Here is a 21,875-nt window from a genome sequence, read left to right on the forward strand (position 1 = left end):
CAAGTGATCATTGGTGGGTCTAAAACGGAAAGACCTTCACTTATCTGTGTGACATCATCCCTCATTATTATAAAGGAGATGTGAACATATACAAATACATAAATATAGAAATAACTGAGAATAAATTTGTGTATTAAATAATTTTTATTAATAATATTTTGACAAAATATAGTTTTGTATTCATCATTCTCATATATAAGCATATTTATGTATTTCCTTTGTCACTTTTGGACCCCGACCCTTCACAGTCTGGTATAAAAATAAAAGATAAATACCAAAATGTTTACATATCATTTGATTTTATCTTTATTCCAAATAGTTGTGTTCTGAGTTGAATATAATAAACTAACATGTTCTGAGATGCCTTTAGTGCACAGTAAATAAAGTCCAGTTCATAAAAAGAGCCTCTGAGAAACAAAGTGTTTATATGTAATGATTTATATTATTACAAGGGCTAATTAATAATACTAATTAAAACTATAAAGGCAGAAATTCCACTGTGTAGCTTTAAGTATGCAGCACAAATCTACATTTATGATACCAAATATATATTCCTGCTGTATTACAGGAATGTGAACTTTACACTATTTCATATTGTGAATTAAAGTTTGCCTGTAATCTGTAATCTGCCTCTAACTCATTAATTAGTCTAAATTAACAACCTTCCTTTTATCTGCATTACTGTTTAAATAACTGACACGGGCTGCTTTTTACTGTTAAATATCTTAATTTATTTCTAATCTTTTCAGGTTATTTTAAAATGTTTAACGCTTTTTTTTTGTGTTGTTTCGTACAGAAGCCCTAAAGGTCCATGCATTCATACATTTTATGTCCTCTGTTTTCCCGTGATAACGAGTTAAATTCATTTTCTCGAGATAGCGATGTAATTAATTGGAGATCTAACTAATCTAGTATAGAAAGCATAAACGCACAGTAGTGTTTAAGAAACCCATCGGACAGCAGACCTTTCACATCACAGTCATTATCTCCAGATCTCTAATTAATTATATCGTTATCTCGGGAAAAACAAAGTGTCGTTATCTCGGGAAAAACAAAGTGTCGTTATCTCGAAATTATCCCGTTATCTCGGGAAAACGCAGGAAATAAAATGTATGAACGCATGGACCTTTGGGGCTTTCGTAGTTTTGCGTAATTAAATGTTAAATTAGAATTTCTTCCCGCTATAAAAACCCGGTGCGGAACCAACGTTCGCTCGTTTCCCCGCGGACTCGTTCCTCCCGCGGACCGCCGTTATAATCCGTGCAGAGCGGGTCGTCGGTCACTAGCATGAAAACGATGTTAGCTATCATCTCTAACGCGCTCTGTCGGATCACGGGCCGGACTGTGGTGAGTGGTTCGGGGGCTTTACGTCGAGCTGTGTGTGTGTGTGTGTGTGGGGGGGGCCCGGTTCCGACCCGATGCTAACCTGCTAGCTAGCCTGGTTGTGTTTGGCTTGGGGCTGACCTTGTGAGCACGTTAGCCACAGCGGCTAGCTCTGTTGCTATGGGGACTGTTTGCACGTTGTCTTCAGATTAATGTTTGTTTATTTATTTATTGATAATGTTTGATTTATTTATTTATTTATTGATTTATTGATTGATTGATTGACTTGTGGAGGTCTGTCTTCCTCCTGTATTGATTAGGACGCGCTGATGTGATCGGTTCTGATTAATATCGGGTTTATAATGTTTCTGATTCTCCACAGTGGACTTTTTTTTTTAAATATTTATTATAATAAATGTGTGTTTGAGTTAAAATATCTTCATTTTGGGGCTTTTCCAAGTAAATATTGATCTCTGATTGTCTTAAAGTCTCCATCCATTAGACAAAACAGCTTGCTCCAAATCTTTAATTTAACCCAATCTGAGGAAGATGATGATGATACGGCCTCATCCTCATCCTCAGTGAGACTCTGCTGTGATACAAGTAAACATTTAAGAAGCTGTTTTTTTTATTTCTCTAGTTGCTCTAAAACGTCCACAACTTTTAACCGATTAATGTGACAATCAGTTGACCAACACATGTAAAAAGGTTTCAATTAAAAAACACATCAGTGCGTCTTTATTCTGTGTGTGTGTGTGTGTGTGTGTGTGTGTGTGTGCAGGGATCCTACAGTCCTCTGGATTATAAATCTGACCTCAATCTACACGTTATATTAATTTCTACTGTTGGCGTTATCGGACTGTAGGAACTCTGCTGTTGTACGGCTTTATCTTTTGCTTTCGTTCTCTCCCTCCGGCTTCCTCTCCCTCTTCATTCAATCGCTCACACACAGTCAACAATCCCTATTTATGTCTTGCTTCTCTCCCTCCTCTCCCCCCCTTTTGTCCCCCTCGCCTGAACCCTAGGGAGCCCAAACAGTGTCCGAGGTAAGCTGATGTTTGTCTGTAGGCCCGGTTCCTACGCTTCCTTCCCTCTGCAGTGACGTTCAAACCCCAGAAGCTCCTCGAGTGCTTCTGAAAGTAGGAAGAAATAAGAGCTAATAAAGGAAATCTTCCATTAATGTTCATCTTACCTAGAATGCAACCTCTCAATCCAAACTGTTCACTGTGTTTAGTTCAAGTTTACCTTTTTTATTTCTTTGAATTTCATTGAAAAACATCAATATTGTGTTTTTAGTTGTTTTCTGTTCATGATGTTTGTTGATTATAATTTACAGCTCAGTGGTAGCACAGCGATATTTCTCATTGGCACAACATTTATCAGCTGTTGGAGCTTCCTTGGTAGCAAACAAACTCTCTCAGCATAAGTTTTTAAATAAATTAACTTTCTCTCTGTTACCTGTTTAATGAGAACAGCCCACGTTGTCCAGGCAACCGGCGTACTATTAAAACGAACGTCTCCGAGATGCAACAAATAACTTTAGATTGGCCTGAAAATCAGTTTTCATGCTTTTGTCTTAGTTTTCTAAAAAGGTTGAGGAAAGTACAACAATTTACATTTAGATTACGGCAGAAATTGGCTGATAATTAACAGTTTTTCTGATTAAAATAACCCGTAAATGACTGAATCAGATACCCGACAAGTCATTGCACTTCCTCTTATTCATCCAGAAAACTACAGTAACTGTATCAAACATCGGGGCAAAATCTGTAGTGGTTGACACGTTTTATTCAGTATAAATTGTCATTATTTAAAATGTTGTGCCAATTTTTTTAAATATCAGGTTCAGTGTAGACACTGTTGGGCTGATGTCCCCCCCCCCAGCGTGTTACTCCTTATTTTCTCCTCCTAGAAGTCAGAAGTCATCGTCTGTGTCTCCATTTTTAGCCGCTGCTTCTGTCTCCTCACCTGTAGACGTCGCCTCACCTGTACACTGTGTAGAGCTGCTCTGGTCTGATTGGTTGGCTCCTGTGTTCCCCCCCCAGTTGCTGATTGACCTGTCAGAGTACGTCAATGTAACCTCACCGGCGGCGCCCGCCTTGGCAGCGACTCCGCGGCAACCACCTAAACCACCTCCAGTCAGTGCTAGAGCATCGGCTGCAGAGTTAGTTAGCGCCCAGAGCGACCAGCTAGACAGACCAGTAAGAACACGTGTAGCATCCTCCATGTCTGCCTGATCACTAACCGGGGTGGGAAACTGGACTCCACATTAAAGTGGCTTTTATGCATTTTTTCCCCCTTTTTAAAATGTTTTGAAATCATTAACTGAAGATATGAAATAAGGAAGTTGTGGGTTTAAATAAGAAAATAAAGCACAGGTGACCGAAGAGGTCTGTCGTCTTTCAAGCACCCACATTTATCGTTTCATGGATCGTCTGTCACTAACCATTAACTTCACACACTTTGTCTTGTTTTCCTTATTAATTATTTAACCTATTATTAAAGTTAGAAATCCCTCACAACTTCCGCTTGCTCGAGCAAACACTTTACTTGTTTTGTCTGACCCAATAATACTTTAATGTTGCTATAACGTCAGACTTGTGGAAGAACAGATTACATTATCAGGATAATCTTGTTGGCTGTGTTGCTTTGAATGAACTTTGTCTAAAAATGTAAATCACTTCTGTTAGTTGGCTCAGAATTATGAGTTTATAATATATATTTTTTTTTAATATGAAACTGAGCAGTAATGTTCCTCAGATTCCCACATTGTGTATTTTAATCATTCATTGTACCCACAGATGTCGACTCCTGAGTAGGGATGCTCCGATGTCCGTGTCAGGTCCGACACTGCGCTCGTGTACTCGTTAACTGTAATCAGAAAACTACTCAACATTTAATTTGTTAGTCAGTGGAAATAAAACCTGTTTTTTAAAAGTCATTATTAGAACTTTAATGGTTTTATTAAACCATCCTGACTTCATACTGATGCCTCTCTATGACGTATGTAAACAAGACCATCAAAGAGAAGGCTGACTGTGTCTACCACGAGATTCCCATTGAAATCAATTGGCACTACCACTCTTGTCCACATGGGGCGCCATTAATCAACACAAATTAAAGGCTTTAAGTTCTCGTGTCGGCACTCGGTATCGGTGCATCCCTACTTCTGAGCTGGTAAACTGATGACTTACTCTTCATTTTTCCAGAACCAGCCCGTTGTTGGTGGAGTGAATGTTATTCTCCCACCCGGTTACTGACCTCCACTCAAACAGCTGTACAGTAGTTGTGTTAGGATGAATCACAAGACCTAAAACCAGATCCCCCCCGACACCTGTAGGCCCTCCGTCTGCAGAGGAGAGGAGGGCAGCCCCCGTGATGTCCGTGTGGAAGACTCCTTATTGTTTGTGTCAGTAATCATGAGCGGTGTGTTTTTAATTAACCCATGTTTGTGTGTTTTTGGTCACCAGGGTGCCAGAGTTGTGGTTTCCCGCTCCTTCGCTGACTTCACCCCTCAGGCGTCCTTTGACATCAAGGTGGGTCGAAACAAAAATCTAGAAAAGTAGAAGAAAGGAAACTTAAAACCTGCACAGAATATATTTTTGTTCCATCAAACTGCCGTTAACCGATCGGTTTCTGGCCGGTAGAAATGCGACGTGCACCGTCTGGAGGAGGGTCCTCCGCTGAAGGCCGAGCTGACTCGGGAGCAGGGCCTGCAGTATTACCGCATCATGCAGACGGTGAGGCGCATGGAGCTCAAAGCCGATCAGCTGTACAAACAGAAGATCATCAGAGGTTTCTGTCACCTGTATGACGGACAGGTGAGGATGGACAGATGGCAGTCTCCATATGAGAATCACTGGACGTTTACCTGTGCTTTAACTGTTTTATACAACCTTTTATTTACCTGAACAATCTCTTTAGCACGCAACAGAGCGAATGTGGTTATAAAACACTAGTAAGAACTACAAGTAACATATTTAAAATGAAACCTGCTCATTCTAAGGTTTGTCTCCTCCTGCAGGAAGCTTGTGCAGCAGGCATCGAGGCCGCCATCAACCCCTCTGATCACCTGATCACCGCCTACCGCGCCCACGGATACACGTACACCCGCGGCGTGTCCGTCAAAGAGATCCTGGCTGAACTCACGGGTGAGAAAGAGAGCGGTTTCAAAATGTAAAACTGTGCTGATGAATTGCTGCACTGCCTTCACTCATCTTCATTCCTCCTCAGGTCGTAAGGGCGGCGTGGCCAAAGGCAAAGGGGGTTCAATGCACATGTACGCTCCACGTTTCTACGGAGGAAACGGCATCGTGGGAGCTCAGGTGAGCACAAATAATCAGCATGAAGTCGTTTATAAATCCAGCTTTTAAGACTCCATTAAAATGTTTTCTAGTGCTGTTAAATGTAACTCGGCTGTGAATTGTTCAGGTGCCTTTAGGAGCCGGCATCGCTCTCGCCTGCCAGTACCAAGGCAACGACCAGGTGTGTGTCACACTCTACGGAGACGGAGCTGCCAATCAGGTAAATATCACACCAAGTTTTAAAACATCGATATGAAGACGTTCGCTCAACCCTTACCTTCTCCCTTCCTCTCTGATCCAATCAGGGCCAGCTGTTCGAGTCGTTCAACATGGCCGCCCTGTGGAAGCTGCCGTGCATCTTCATCTGCGAGAACAACCAGTACGGTATGGGGACGTCGATGGAGAGAGCTTCAGCCAGCACCGACTACTACAAGAGAGGAGACTTTGTACCGGGAATCAGAGTGAGACACAAACATAGTCACAAAACGCTGTTTTTAATCCGTTGTGATGTCGATGTTGACCTCACACTTGGTTACACATCGGGGTCTTGGGCGGTAGCTGCAGTGTGTCTGATGGCCGTACGCTGCAGCTGGCCTGTATGGACCTAGACTATAACAGGAGGAGACTGACGGTCCGTCCTGGCAGTTGCAGGTGTGAGCATTCATACAGCTGTCTGATGCTCATGTATGATACTGCACACAAACAGCTGAGGATCAATGAGTTATTATCCCTTTTTAAATGTTTGTTTTTTTGTGTTTAAAGCTGTAGCAGCTGTTTGTTGTGAGGCTTAATGCCGACCGTATTAATGTTGCTGCTGTTTTCTGTTTCTTGTGTCGTAGGTGGATGGGATGGACGTCCTGTGTGTCAGAGAGGCCACAAAGTTTGCTGCCGACCACTGCAGATCTGGGAAGGTGAGCTGAGCTGCTCTGTGTGCAGAGAAACAACTTGAAGAGTTAAAATCAGAAATTGTACCTGATTCAGAGTCTCTCAAATCTGCTCCATGAGTCATGTTTTAGTCTACCTTACGTTATTAATGCCTTTCTTGGTCTGTGATGATGTGAAGAAGCAGTTTCCACTGTCAGAGAAAGTGAAAGTGTTTGTTCTGCTCATAGTTCAGTTATAAGATCCCACAGCCACTCCTGAGCCTCTCCGCTATGTATGTATACCATGGACGAGTTGACCAACAATCTGGGTTTCTAGGTGAACTTTTCTCTCTAGTTGGGACAAAATTTGTATCACACGTTGTCCAATCTTTTAACTGCTGTTCTCAGCACTTATTATTGGGTGTTTTTAAAAGCTTTTGCGCTGGAGAAGTGTGAAGCACAAGCTTGAAATATAAAGATCTAATTCTGGAGCGTCCGCAGCCGTTTGAATGAACTGTGTGTTTCAGGGTCCCATTATAATGGAGCTGCAGACCTACCGTTACCATGGACACAGCATGAGTGACCCAGGCGTCAGGTGAGTAACGTTTTTTTAACACCGCGACCTCCTGCCGCTCCGACACCTGCTTATGATGTTCTAACTTTTGCTGTAACTTCCTGTAGCTACCGCACTCGGGAGGAGATTCAGGAAGTGCGCAGCAAGAGTGACCCCATCTCCATGCTGAAGGAGCGCATGCTCAGCAACAACATGGCGTCGATAGAGGAGTTCAAGGTGAGCGCAGACGACCTGCAGTGAGTTTTATGACGTGGATTCGTTGGCATCATTTGACTGCAAAGAGTTTAATGTAGAGGATTTTTTTTTAACGTCACTTTGTACGATGTTAAAACCTGCTCAGCTATCTAGGTCGCCACTAAAACTGAGCCTGGAGTTTTAGCTGACGCTGGTGGAAACTGTAACGCTCGCCGGGTCTGAAAGCCCCATCAGAAGTTCCTCAGAAAATCTGAGTCGATAGAGGAAGTTGAGAAATAGTCGTCGTGTTCTTCAGTAAAGGTGGAGGAGGTAGAGGAGTCAAACCTGACCTAAATGGAAACGCTGCACCACAGAGGCACCTACACATTTATATATATACTCTTTATATCTGAGCTCATATCGTTTCTTTCAACCCTCCGTGTCTTAAAGGAGTTCAAGCGGCATTAAAGGTCCAGTGTGTAACATTTAGGAAGATCTATAGCTTTAATATATTCATTAATGTGATCTACTACGACTGCAGCTCCCTCTATTCTTCCAACCTTCATTTGGATAAAGGAGACCTCCGTTCTCAGCACTTGATGGGATTTTGAGCTTAAACAATATCACTTTGTTGTTGTGGAGCTTTTTAGAGATTAACGCGCTTCCTCTCCGTCCTGTCAGGAAATCGACGTGGCGATCCGTAAGGAGGTGGAGGACGCCGCCCAGTTCGCGACGTCCGATCCAGAGCCGCCGCTGGAGGAGCTGTGCAACCACATCTTCCACAACAACCCGCCGCTGGAGGTCCGTGGGACCAACCCCTGGGTCACGCTCAAGTCCGTTAGCTAGACTCGCACACTCTAAATACAGATACACACCGACCTTCATCAAAAGTAGAGTCCTTCATCCTCACTGACTCCCTCACTTTTGAAAGAAATAACCTAAAAGCAGCCATTTCCTTCGAGTTTTAGATCTCAGCATTCCAGCACCTTAATGGGACTCAACCTGCAACCTGTCAGTGTTATTTATTTTATAGTTTTATATAGAAGTTTTAAGATTTATTCTTTGTTCTGCTGCACATCTGACCCCTCTGTGGGTGTCGTTGTCATCCAGCCGCTGTGTGCTGCTGCCGTTTAATAATGAGATGTGAATCCTGTAGTTAACAGGTTTTAAAAATGTTGCAGGGTTGAACTGTATACGCACAAAACGTAGGGTTCCTCTCCCTCGTAGGACTCTTCTGTTACAACTTCCTCTGCTTTTTAGTTGCATTTTTTTTTTACAGTTTGAAACACTTTTGAAAGTCAGTCTCTCTTAAAGCAAAGATCTCTTTTAGTTTAAATTATTTTAGACAGCACAAACAGATTCAGTATGTTTGGTGTCAGAAAGCTGGGATTATGTGATTTTTGAAGCAGTGCTGGAAAATACATTTACTCAAGTACAATTGAGTAATTCTACTTTATAGTTTCGGAGGGAAATATTATTCTTTTTACTCCACATTTATTTGATTAAATTATTTATTTATTACAGAATGAGACTATTAATACAAAATATTCACAATAAACATCATGAATTAAACATCAGTTACCATCTGGAACATTAAAGTGATTATAATCCAGTAATACTTATGGTTAAAGTCCATATTGATGCTTATCGCCTACTACAAGGAGTTTTTACCTGCTTATGAAACAGTTTAATACCGACGCCTCTGTAGGACCTACATAAACAAACAGCAGAGAGCAGATTAGCTGTTTCTATGTAGTTATTCTTCATGTGAGTGTGTGTTCTTAACCGGGTCGGATTCCCCTTGAAATCAATGAAACGAGGCGGCAGACACTACCACCTTTTGTCCACAGGGGGTGCCAGAATCAACGCAAAATAAAAGCTCCTTTTTATTGGTGTTTTTAAGTAGAAGCTAAAGAGTACTACTTCTACCCCTGGTTACATGTATGTTTGAGGTGTAGGAATTTACCTTTATGAGGATTATATGAAATATTTATACAGTGAATTAAAGCTCTAAAGTAAATATTTAACATCCAGTTTTATCCAGAGTGACTTCCAGGAACGTTTCTCACCTGCTGCTTCACCTTTCCATCGCCTACACTGGAGCACTTTACCTGTCCAGATAATCTCTGCCTACCTGACTGTGCACACTAGAACAACTCTCCTCTGCTGTTGGATGGATACACTACAATATGTTATTAACAGAACACTTAATTATGTAAAGATGCATTTAAAATCTGGAGCTACAACAGCACTGACTTGATTTTTCCTCCTTTCCGTACCTTTCTACGTTTACTGTCACTGAGCCTGAAGTTGTACAGATATATAAAGCTTTATTTCTGTGTGTGTGTGTTGAACTGAAAGACTGTTGGGCTGTAAAATAAATGCATACAGAAAGCAGGAAGATAAAGACTGTGTGTTTGTGTGTTTTGCCATTTTAATCGTCATGTTTTATGATTTTTAAGATCAAATCAACCACTAAAAATATCAGATAATTAACCTGAAAACGGTTGTTTCTTCCTGTGTGGAGGAAGTAGATTCATTAAATAAATTATTTTATCTTCATGCTAATGTTTAGTTACATGTACAGTCGTCAAACTGAAGATTTCCTACTTTTTCTTTTGAATTATTTTAATTTATATGTAATAATTGTAAGGTTTGGACAGAAACGGGCTTTATGAAGGCCGCCACTTTGGATTCTGGGTAATTCTGACGACATTTCTGACTTATTTTAAGAGTTTTTACAAACTGCACAATCAGTGGATTCATGGAGAAAATAATTAGTTGCAGTCTTAAAATGAGCTCCACCTCAACAAACTACAGCAGAGAAATCCTGCTTTTACACAAATGAGTGAGAATAATCTAATAAAATATATATAATACTACAACAGACATTATCCTCATTATACTGACATACTTTTAATTAACATTCTCAATGAAGTTGTATTTTAAGTGTCACATTACACCGCTGACCACTAGATGTCACTGCCAGGTTGTAAAATCAACTTATTGTTATTTATTGACAGTCATGGCAACCAAACATTAGTGTGTTGAGTTGTCACTGTAATAATTTAAACTTATAGTTCATGAAAATCCTCCCAAAAACCTGTAAGAACACACAGTGAATTACGGTTTGTAATCATTAATTTGTATGGCACTCAAAACAAAGCTGAGCCTCACTCACACCAGAGCAGTAAAATAACAGATAACTTGTGCAAACAAAATAAAAGTGGGTTTTATCAAGGGTGGAAGAAACACTGAGGCACTTATGTTAAAGTCAGTCCAGCAGTTAGAACTTTAAACTGTGTTTTTATATGTAAAATCTTAATCTATGTCGTGGAAGTGGAAGTAGAAAGTACTTTAAATAATTATTATATCAATACTTAAAGATAGTTTTTAGTAGAGATCAAAAAAATACAACTATAGTCTAAAGTTATTACAAAAACATTAAAATTATTAAAATATTTCAAAATAAAAGCAAATCTTCAAATCTTTTTTAACAAGAAAAATGAGTTAAAATATTATCAAAATAGTTTCAAATTAAGTTTTAATCGACCAATTGAGACAGTGACTTAAAGTTTCTGATGTAATGTAGTTTAATTTATAACAAATGATCATAATTTACAAGTTCTTCATATGTTTTGTGTGGAAATGTAAAGTAAAGCTGTCAGATAACAGTAAAGAGTACAAATGTACTTAGTTACTTCCCCCCACTGCTGTGTTGAGGCGGTAAAAGTACACACATTATGTACTCAGAGTATAAAACTTAAAGATTATTCTTCTCTTGTGTCTTCTTTACGTCGGTTTCGTCACGTTACGTCAGTCAGTCTGACGTCGGGAAGGCGCGCAATGACGCAAACGTTACGTGTTCAGGATGTTTTAAAAAAAAAGTAGGCTAATTGTAATCCATTACAGTTACAGGAAAAACAAACACAATCAGATTATAATTTAGATAACAATGAGGATTAGTTAACAGATTACAAGTTAAAAATACATCAGTGTCTTTTAATATACTAATAACTGTTCTGTTTTATAGATTACACTCAGATCGATACTCATTATTGATATTTATTGACTTTATTCGCGTATTTAGTGTTGAGGTAATCCAAAAGTGACATTTTTAAACTGATAATTTCCCTTTAAATGCATTAAAACTAAAGTAAAACGGCTGTTTATGAAAGTATAAAGTAAAGATATGTGTGTAAAAATGTAGAAAGTTAAAAATAATTAAACATTAAAGTTTATATTATTATATTATATTATAGGACATCGAGTAACAGAACTTATTTTTAATTAATTAAATACTTTTCTTTCTTATTTTTAATGCTTATTTACTTTTTTATTTATTTATCATCGCGTGTGCCCCATAAATAAAAACAGAATAAAGACTTTAATATAAATTTACTTTCTTTATTACCTAAGGACGCCGCCTCCTGTCGTGACGCGGCGGTGACGCGGCGGTCTGACGGACAGGTAAGCCGACACCGGCCGCCATATTGGGAAACAACGGAAGTGAGAGAGAGAGAGAGAGAGAGAGATTGAGAGATAACTGTGTATGTGTGTTGAGTCAATCAATTTCCGAAAAAGGGCGTCCTCCTCCTCTCCTCCTCCTCCTCTCCTCCTCCTCGCTGCTCTCTCTCATGTTTGTCTCTCCGGAGGAAGGGGCGGTCTCAGCGCCGCAGCAGATCCGGAATTAGAAGGTGTTCGCTCGGCTGTGCTCGGCTCGGTCGGTCGGTGAGCTCCGCGGCGGTTCGGTTCTCTGAGAGGAAGACAGAACAACGGAACTAGCTGTTGAACATTTTTTATTTTTATTTTTAAATAAGCAACTTAAAGAAAAGATTAAAAAAAAAAAAAAAAAAAAAAAAAGAGGTGAGGGGTGAGAGAAGAGGGAGAAAGAAGAGGGTTGGACTCAAAGTGTCGACCGAGGGAGGGACGACACACAACCGGGGGCAGAAAAGAGGAATTAAAAGAAGAAAGTAGAAGAAAGGACAAGATGCCTCTGGCTCAGCTGGCGGATCCCTGGCAGAAGATGCCTCTGGGGGGGACGCCTGGAGAGGTGAGACACTTTATCCTCCTGTCTGACTGACAGTTGAGTGACTTTCAGCAGCGTAAGACAGGTATCAGAAATAAAAAGACACCTGAGAGTCACTGTTTAGGGATTATTGACACCTGCAGCTGCCATTAAAACTCCAAAGTTAGATTCAAATGCGCCTTTAAAGTGTCATAAGATCACAGTGAGCACTCAGACAGGCGGTGATACTGTCTGTGTAAGTGTCAGAGTAGTGTTACAGGAGGCACAAACTACCGTATTGTCTCTATAAACGACTAAAGTATGTTTAGTAGTGTCATTGGGACGTTACACTGATACAGTTTGAGGTGGAAAAGCACAACAATGTGACATTAAAATCAAATTCTGGTGCTTAAATTGATTTAATTTCACTCTCAAGTCCAGAAGTGACTTACTGGCACACTACAGTAACCTTTAAAGTACTGTTGCAGGACACATATATATATAAAAGTATAGGTATAAAATGAAAATAAAGCTCATTAATGGGTACAGATGATGCATGAAATGATGAGCTGAAGCAGCTGAAGTTGGCTGCAGCTCCTATAGGGACCATAAACACAAACACACTGTAATACTGTGTATTAGTAGAGATATTATACATATTATAGCATATTACTGATTACTCTGCAGGTTGTTTTCTTTTTAATCTATTATTTATCTTCAACAATCACAGTTTCCTAAAGACAAAGTTGACGTCTTAGAGCCCAAATATATTTAATTTACTGTCTTATGAGACAAAAACAGTCAAATCTTCACTGAAACGACTGCGAACATTCAGCGGTTTACAGAATATCTGGGGATTTGTTTTATGTTGATTGTATCGTTTCAGCTCTACAATAATGTGACAATAAGGACCTTTTTATTTTGGACATTTATAAACGCTAATGGGACGTAAAATCTGAAGTTTGAGTCTGAAGTTGCTCGCCGACGGGATGCCGGAGGGATCTTTGTGCAAAATAAAGCAACCGAGTGTGTTTTTATGTGTGGGATTGTTCTAAAGAAGGCCTTTGTCTTCGAAAACCGAACTTCAGGATTGAAACAAAAACAGCTCCTGTTGTCAGACAGTGTGTGTGTGTGTGTGTGTGTGTGTGTGTGTGTGTGTGTGTGTGTGTGTGTTTTTCCATTTCTTCCTTCCTACAAATCTTTGAATCTTGATAAAGAGCAGGAGGCGGTGCCACTGTGGCCGCATGATTCAGGAAGAGCTTACGTCTGTGTGTGTGTCTGTGTGTCTGTGTGTGTGTGTGTGTGTGTGTCCACTTCCTGTATGAGGTGTCACAAGGGCTGCATGGAGAAATATGTGTGTGTGTGTGTGTGTGTGTGTGTGTGTGTGTGTGTCACTGTAGGCAGATCGTGAACAATCAAACCTGAGTCACAGCTTCTCCTTTTCTCTCTCTCGCCTCCTAACAAGCTCGTACCTGCTCGCAGCTTTTCCCACGCGGCCTTCTTTCCACCTCGCCCGTCAGCCAGGAACGTGGAACGTGCTGATGAGAGTGACCTTTGACCTCAGCGTTACACCTCTAAGCCTTTTAGGCGTGCGGCGATGTGTCTGATAGCTGAGGCGTCGTTGTAAGTTGTTGTACCGGCTCTTTTTCTAGGCCACCGCCGCTTTGTGGAACCACTCACACGCACACAAAAGAGTGAATGGTGAAGTTGTGGAATGAAGAGAAGCTGCTGTAGGAGGTTGTTTCTTTTTACCCTGAAGACAAGATCGTTTCAACACACACACACACACACACACACACACACACACACACACACACACACACACACACACACAAAGAGTAGAAAGGGTGCACCCGTCCAGTGAAACGTGGAAACAAAGATGAGTGTATAGAGCGAGATGGCTGCAGCAGTGAGTCTGCACTCTGCACGCTTTAAAGGTCGCACACATTATCATCTAAGGCTTGTTATCGTCATTGTTTTAGTAGCTTTGTGTCAGGATATAATTGGTGCTTTATAATATCACAGAGCACAAGGTGACGCTTTTATATTCACTCGTTTTATCCAACCAACAGTAAGATATTGAGTTTGATATCATATGTGAGTCTGAGGAGGTGTAACCAGAAAATGAAGGATTGCGTTCGTCGTACATTTTATGGATTAATCGATCAATAAAATGTTAGGAAATGGTGAAAAATGTTTCTCAGAGGTCAAAGTGACGTCCTCAAATGTTTTGTTTTGTCCCAAACTCAAATATTTTCAGTTTACTGTCCAACAGAACTGAAATCAGAGAATGTTTTACCCTTTTTATTAAAGAAATGTGTCAAAAAGTTGAGAATTAAGCGATTAATAAACTAATTGTTGCAGCTGTAGCTTTTTGTACTTACAACTTAGCTTAAACTGTTTAAAAACAGTTGCTTAATTGATTACAGAATTTAGTTTAATCATTTCTAATATCGCATCAAAGTTCCAGTTCCTCCAAATTACAAAAACAAAAACACTGGCTTTATTGTTAAAGTGTGAGGCTTCTGCCAGATTTCTTGATTAATTGATTAAACAGTTAGTCAGTCGATCAATAATTTCTGGTAATAAAGTAATTCTTCAAGCACAATTGACAACAAATGTTTTAATTCCAGCATCTCAGAAGTGAAGATTTCCTGCTTCTCTTTGTCCAAGTAACCTGATGATCTTTGGACAAAACAAGCAATTTGGAGAACGTGTGAACTTTTGAACTCTGACCAAAAAACGATTGATTGATTAATCAACAAAGGATCCAGCAAATTAAAGGATAATGAACATAATTGGAAATTGCAGCTCTAGTTCAGAAAAACAAAAGCAAAGCCTCTTTCCAGTTTACTCTGGATAATCCGCAGACTCTGTGTGTTCAGTTTAATCTCCCAATTTAATCACAGTCTGGAGTTTGATTCAATTTGATTTGATTCTTTAAGATTAAGTAACATCAGATTAATACTAGTATTATCCAATCAACTTACATTTCTTTATATTCCACAACTAAGCATTTGTTATGTATTCAAGGTTCAAGGTAGAATTGACTGAAAGGAAGATATTTTGTCACATTTTGACACAATAAAGACACAAAACACGAGGCTTTGACTCAATATAGCTTTTTAATATACACTCAATGTCTATGTCAGCCAAAGGTTTTGAAGCCTTGAGTTTGTCAATCACAAGGTAGCCCCGCCCTAAAGCATACCCTTCTTTAAGGTCTATTTTACTCTAAATGGGACCATCAGTTACTAAATGAACATCATGCTGTATGGAAGAAGACTGAAACTAGAGACGGAGACCAGAGACTCATCAGGAAACTGTTTACTGCGCTCATAAATCAACTGAGAAGTCGGCTCATTTCTCCATAAGACTGAATGGTATCAGAGCTGACCCCTGCTGGCCATTAAGAATAAAAGGAAGCTCTGTTAATGCATTTCACACATACCTGTAGCATCCATTAAAGTAACAACAGTGGACATATATTATTCAGCAGAAACATTATAGTTATAAATAGCTTCTAATATTTAGGCGGTGGCAGAAATGTCAGGTAGGCCCGCACGTACCAGAGAGCATGACTCACTGACAGATCTAGATAACAGCAAACCTATGTTCCTTTTCTCTCGAACTGCCACTTCTTCTATTGTTTGTCACTCAGTGTAATCGTGCACCGCCATCATCTACCGGACTAACAGGGCTGGGAACAACTGTTGCTCTACTAAACCTCATTTTGTGGTTTTAGTCTGAAATTTGTAAGATATTGATGTAATTCAGGAACTAAATAACACCACAGTTTATTCTTTAGTGCACCACTGGAAAGGTTTGCTTAATATTTGTTTGACAGTTGTCTGGAGAGTTGAGCTTATAGTTTTTAAGTGCTGATGCAAATACGGTAGAAGGACTGTAAACATTTATGTGTGGAGAATCAAATCGGTGAGATGAGAAATGAATCATGGTGTCGATGTGCAAAGACTTCGGTTTCTCTTTAGAAAAAGAAAATTTGTTTTTGTCTGAGAAAAAAAAGACATTTAAGTTGCCTCATATTAGCTTTTTTATACACAGAAGAGGACAGTGGATCTCTTGCGTTGAGGTTTGGCGCCGCCTTTACGACCGGTATGAACAGGAGGAACATATCCAGTGTATAATAACTCTGTCAGAGCACATACCTGAGTGTTGTTTTAAATATAGACTTCAAGAAAACCTCAACAAAAAGCCACAGACGAGCTCTTCCTCTGCAGTAAAACCCGAACAGCAGCAGCACCACTTCTCCTGACCCGGGCTGCACCGGATTGTTTGCATATCGATATCCGATTACAGCGATAACGCTTATTAATACCTGCTGTGAAAGAGCCGATGTCAATATCTAGATAAAGATTGCGTGTTAATACCAGGCGTAAAGTGTGGTTTGAGAGTCTGACGAGGCATTTAGACACCAGCTCCTGCAGTCACAAGTACATCAGAGCAAAACTGCAAAGCACTGTGGGAGAGCTGAGGGTGGTGGTGGTGGTGGTGGTGGTGGTGGTGGGGGGGGCACGGAGGCAGAGATACTGCATGCAGGTATTCTTCCAACAACTGGAAGTTAGTTGTTGTAGTTTGTAGTTTTTTTGGATAGAAAAACGTCGATGAGTTCGTATTTTTTGCTGTATATTTTTTTATTTTGTGTGTCATTAATCTCACGTGAGCTCTGAAGGGGTCGACGAGGCCGAGATTTAATGCAAAGCAAGCGTTTCACCAGCGTTTATTCACAAACTGCTTCAGTCTGCTCACCTTGCTTTCTGTTTCCCACACACACACACACACACACACACACACACACACACACACACACACACACACACACACACACACACACACACTCTTTCTGTTCCTCTTTCTGTGTCTGTCCAGCTGTTTGTTTTGTAACGCTTTGAAACCAACGAATGCTTTACCTGATCCGTGCTTGTAAAAGTCAGAGTACCAGATTATTCTATTCTCTCTCTGTCTCTCTGTCTCTCTGTCTCTCTGTTTCTCTGTCTCTCTCTCTCTCTCTCTCTGTCTCTCTCTGTCTCTCTCTCTCTCTCTCTGTCTCTCTGTTTCTCTGTCTCTCTATCTGTCTGTTTCTCTGTCTCTCTCTCTCTCTGTCTCTCTGTTTCTCTGTCTCTCTGTCTCTCTATGTCTTTGTTTCTCTGTCTCTCTGTCTCTCTGTTTCTCTGTCTCTCTGTCTGTTTCTCTGTCTGTCTCTCTGTTTCTCTGTCTCTCTGTCTCTCTATCTGTCTGTTTCTCTGTCTCTCTGTTTCTCTGTCTCTCTGTCTCTCTGTTTCTCTGTCTCTCTGTCTCTCTCTCTCTCTGTCTCTCTGTTTCTCTGTTTCTCTGTCTCTCTATCTGTCTGTTTCTCTGTCTCTCTCTCTCTCTCTGTCTCTCTGTCTCTCTGTCTCTCTATGTCTTTGTTTCTCTGTCTCTCTGTTTCTCTGTCTCTCTATCTGTCTGTTTCTCTGTCTCTCTGTTTCTCTGTCTCTATCTCTGTTTCTTTATCTCTCTGTTTCTCTGTCTCTCTGTCTCTTTGTCTCTCTATCTCTCTGTTTCTCTGTCTATCTGTCTCTCTGTCTCTTTGTCTCTCTATCTCTCTGTTTCTCTCTCTCTCTGTCTCTCTGTTTCTCTGTTTCTCTGTCTCTCTATCTGTCTGTTTCTCTGTCTCTCTGTTTCTCTGTCTCTATCTCTGTTTCTTTATCTCTCTGTTTCTCTGTCTCTCTGTCTCTTTGTCTCTCTATCTCTCTGTTTCTCTGTCTATCTGTCTCTCTGTCTCTTTGTCTCTCTATCTCTCTGTTTCTCTGTCTATCTGTCTCTCTGTTTCTTTGCACTTAAACACGTCACTGGAAGTTAAATACCCGGGTGTCCGCCCAACTTAAGTAATAATGAAGTACTGTAGTTCTGCAGAGAAGCCCTCGTCTACAAACCTCAAAATAATCCCAATATGACTTGTAATTTTTACCATATCGTGCAGCCCTAGATTATTTTTATATTCTGGAATATATATATTATCAAGATATTAAATGACCTGTATCAGGATATGAGATTCTGTATATATCGCACAGCCTTTTTCACACAGTCAGCAGTTGGAACAACAACAGTGGCTGCGACACACAAGTTCATGGAGCCAATGAAGGCACTCGGCCCTCGGCACCCTGTTCTCACAGTTTGAGTCAAAAGTCATACTCCTTCTGCTCGCCTCAGTCGTCTGACAGAAACAGACGGCACGGTTTTATCCATGGATCAGACTCTGCAGTCCTTCATTTAGAGACAAAACAGAGCTTTTCTCTTTCTGCTCTGCCTCTCCATCCACAGCCCTGTCCTCTCCGTCACCTTCCATCTTCCCTCCCTCTTTCTCATCTTAATCCATCCCTCATCCTCTCTCTCTCCTCTCTCTCCTCTCTTCACCCCGCTGTGCAGATTTCAGGCTTATCCCCCCGGTGCTGCACTTACCGGCAAAGTAAATACTCACAATAATCGCTTTTATTGTTATTATTGTTTTTGTCAGGCGGTAGTATCGGTGCTATCGGTGTCTGAATCACAGCTGTTGTTCCAGCAGGGAAGCAGACAGGCTGCTAATCTGCCTTACGTAATGCTAATTCATATCTGTTGTTTTTGTTGTTCCTGTTTGGGCGAGCAGACGAGGTGAAATCGGTCGGAGTTTGGTGGCCCTGCTGATGAATCTCACACTGGGACCGTCTGGGGACCTTTTCTTTTTTTGTATTTTAATCTGAACTCTGGTTTTTATTCCTCCGTCAAAGGGGGAGCAGGAGGGAGATGATGAGAAGGTTTTCAAAATAAAAGACGCCTACTCTTCACCTCTGAGTGTTTGGTGGCACAAAATGAAAATAATTGCAGGCAGCAGAAGTCCTTGATGTGACGAAAGAACGAGTCTTTACAGCCCGGCTCTCCACTGTATGCATACAGTATACATGCACTGTTAAATGAGATCGCAAACTACACTACCTTGTTTAAGGTTCCACGGTTTTCTTTATAACGTCTCGGTAACTTTAAATAAAAGAGACATTGCCAGTTTTCCTAGTAAAACCTTTGGATTATCACTCAGATGTACCACAGGTGCTCAGTTGGGTTTACATCTGGTGACAGCTCAGCGTGTTGACACATGTCAAACAGCAGGAGAGGAGGTTAACTTCTGTGTCCTACAGTGGGAGCAATCTGCATTCATTAGTTTTTTTAATAGTTTTTCCTTTAATTCATCTCCAGTTTATTTTCCTTGTTCTGATGTAGGAGCTCTTTTGGGAATATAAAATGAAATACAAATAAACATTAGTTCAAAGGACATTTTAGACATTTAGGGACATTTGTTTTGCAGGAAATACTCATACTCTCCTGTCTGTATGAAAAATATGAAACTTGATAATGATAATGTACTTATTTACAAGTACGAGTATCATCGGAGTCATAAATGTATGTGGAATATAATGTTCACAGGTATGTTTTCATTAGTGTGTAATCACCTGCTGTCACTTTAGTTGTTGTCCTCGGGTCCAGTGGAGAGTGTGAGTAACCCAGGGGGGTTTAAACTGTTTCCTCTCTAACATTGTCACATTTAACAATAGTTAATATTTTAGTTTGATATATCTCAGCCCCTGGCAGCATCATTTTAAATCCCATTTCCATCAAAACTGGGCTGCACAAACACAACACAGCTGTGTACACCAGACAGACCACAGTGGCTGAGGAACAAACACAGCTGACTCCGGTTTTCAAACTGAACTCCTGTAGTCCGCCACGTTGAACCGCCTTGTTTCTACGGTAGCCCAGATCTGATAAACCAAACACTGGCTCTACATAGGATTGATTACTGGATTCAGGTGGTTGTAATAGTGGCATCTGCACCATGAGACAAAAGTCAATGTGCTGTATTACCATTGATAAAACAAGTTATCCTGTTTGTTAATGTAGATTTAAGCAGGGCCTTCTTAACCACACAATTAAATAGTAAGTAATAGCAGTGCCATCTATATGTATGTATGTTTTCCAACTAAAATAAAGCTCCTCAAAGCTTCCCTGTGTGAAACCAGCCCGTACAGTGGGTATGTGCAGCGATGTGGAGGTGTTTTCCAGTTGTTGTTCAGGTGAAACATGTTTGAACCTGACGCGGTGACGCTGCAGCCGCCTCGCAGGATCACGCAGGGAGCACGAGGCTCATTACCACGTCACCGCTGTGCATCAGGTGTGTGTTAATGCGTGACGTCTCTGTGTGTGTGTGTGATTACAGGATTCACATCACGATCCCGAGGACTCAGTGGGCGAGGACGACCCGATGCCTGCCTGCAACGTAAGTCCGCCTCCCGCTCTTGGGTTTTTTTTCTTTATGTTCACATCACACGGAGAGAGGAAAGGCTCCAGATTGTGTTTGGAGGTTTTCTGTTAGTCTTTTCCTGACATTTAGAGGGCTTCAGTTGTAAACACGGCGAGCTCTCTGTTTGTACTGACAACAGCGCAACACTTTGAACTCAGCGACGGCAGCTGTCTGTGTGTGTGTGTGTGTGTGTGTGTGTGTGTGTGTGTCTGTGTGTGTGTCAGCTACAATCATGCACTCATGAGTTTGACTGGCTGCTATTGACGAGTACACAGCCCTTCCGGTCATTTGTACATTCACACGTTGGCAACCTCGTGCTTGTGTGTGCGTGCGTGTGTGTGTGTGTGTGTGTGTGTGTGTGTGTGTGTGTGTGTGTCTGTTTCAGCCGCATTCACACAACGCTCTGTCTTTCTTTTTGATGATATATCCACTGTTTGGGAAAACTGACGCCTACTCCTGCAGGATAATTGCTGGTATGAAAGTGAAGCGCTCACTATTAAAGTCATGAGTCATCTTAAAGCAGAAATAAATAAAATAAAAAAACCTCCCTCAGATTCCGTTCTATGCTCGATATCATCATTTATTTGTGCTGTTCGGCACATTCCACGAGTTATTTTTGGATTGGATGTTGTTATTTACTCTTTAGGTAAACCCTCGTTTCCCTCCGCCTGCATCACGCACTTCTTCTTCTTCTTCTTTAGTCACTTCCTGTGTCCCAGTTTGAAACTATACACAGACTGTGACGTTGTTTGTAGTTTCACAGTGGAATGATCTGGATGGACAACACAGCAACGCAGCTCACTGATGTGGTTCCCAACCTGCTGCCTTAAGGGATATTTAATACTATATTCAAAACTGTACAGTGAACTCAGTAACTGCAGGAAGTTTGTGTAAAACGAGTGATTTTAAACAGATTATTTCCTGTTTAAGGAACTTTTTACACAATTCTCTGTCTGTATTATGTATTTTTTAACAATCAAACAGACTTAACAGGCTTCTGTTTTTACATATTCAGTGTTTTTACTGAAACTAGGCCGTAGTGTTATTAGACAATTTTACTTTTCTTCACAGAAGTGAACCAAATTCTGAGATTTAGGTGAACTGTATATGTATTTTTAAAGTTTTCTCACACCTCTTAAAACCAAGAAGGCCTCGCAACCGCCCCAGTGAAGCCTTGGCGACCCCTAGTCGGGTCCCGATCCCCAGGTTAGCAACCACCGCTTTAAAGAACTCATTGACAATCTGTGAACGAACAAAGTTGTCGCTCTCAGTGACTCACCTCCACTCTGATAAT

The 21,875-nt window shown here is 40.7% G+C and overlaps 2 protein-coding genes across 6 annotated transcripts in view; both read left to right on the plus strand.

Annotated features, from left to right (window-relative positions):
* Positions 1–1,191: 1,191 nt before the first annotated feature.
* pdha1b (pyruvate dehydrogenase E1 subunit alpha 1b) lies at positions 1,192–9,645 on the plus strand. Of its 4 annotated transcripts, XM_051393422.1 has the most exons (13): positions 1,224–1,347; positions 2,349–2,369; positions 3,369–3,524; positions 4,794–4,859; positions 4,971–5,144; positions 5,348–5,474; positions 5,557–5,648; positions 5,755–5,847; positions 5,933–6,088; positions 6,467–6,538; positions 7,018–7,085; positions 7,172–7,280; positions 7,920–9,645. In XM_051393422.1, exons 1-13 carry the CDS (start codon positions 1,288–1,290, stop codon positions 8,082–8,084), a joined length of 1,359 nt encoding a protein of 452 aa, XP_051249382.1. In that variant the 5' UTR covers positions 1,224–1,287; the 3' UTR covers positions 8,085–9,645. The 4 variants fall into 4 exon arrangements, with proteins under 4 accessions (XP_051249385.1, XP_051249383.1, XP_051249382.1 ...); XM_051393423.1 differs by lacking the exon at positions 2,349–2,369 and having other exon boundaries at positions 1,217–1,347; XM_051393424.1 differs by lacking the exon at positions 3,369–3,524 and having other exon boundaries at positions 1,225–1,347.
* A 2,163-nt stretch (positions 9,646–11,808) lies between these two features.
* The window catches only part of LOC127359498 (ribosomal protein S6 kinase alpha-3), a 50,863-nt gene continuing 40,796 nt past the window's right edge, over positions 11,809–21,875 (plus strand). Inside the window, exons 1-2 of one of the 2 annotated variants that reach the window (XM_051393393.1) lie at positions 11,809–12,291; positions 20,498–20,557. In XM_051393393.1, coding sequence (XP_051249353.1) covers positions 12,229–12,291; positions 20,498–20,557 — 123 coding nt within the window. In that variant the 5' untranslated portion in view covers positions 11,809–12,228. The remainder of the gene's footprint in view (positions 12,292–20,497; positions 20,558–21,875) is intronic. The other variant, XM_051393394.1, reaches the window with a different exon arrangement.

Source organism: Dicentrarchus labrax, unplaced genomic scaffold, assembly GCF_905237075.1.
Source record: "Dicentrarchus labrax unplaced genomic scaffold, dlabrax2021, whole genome shotgun sequence".
NCBI lineage: Eukaryota > Metazoa > Chordata > Actinopteri > Moronidae > Dicentrarchus > Dicentrarchus labrax.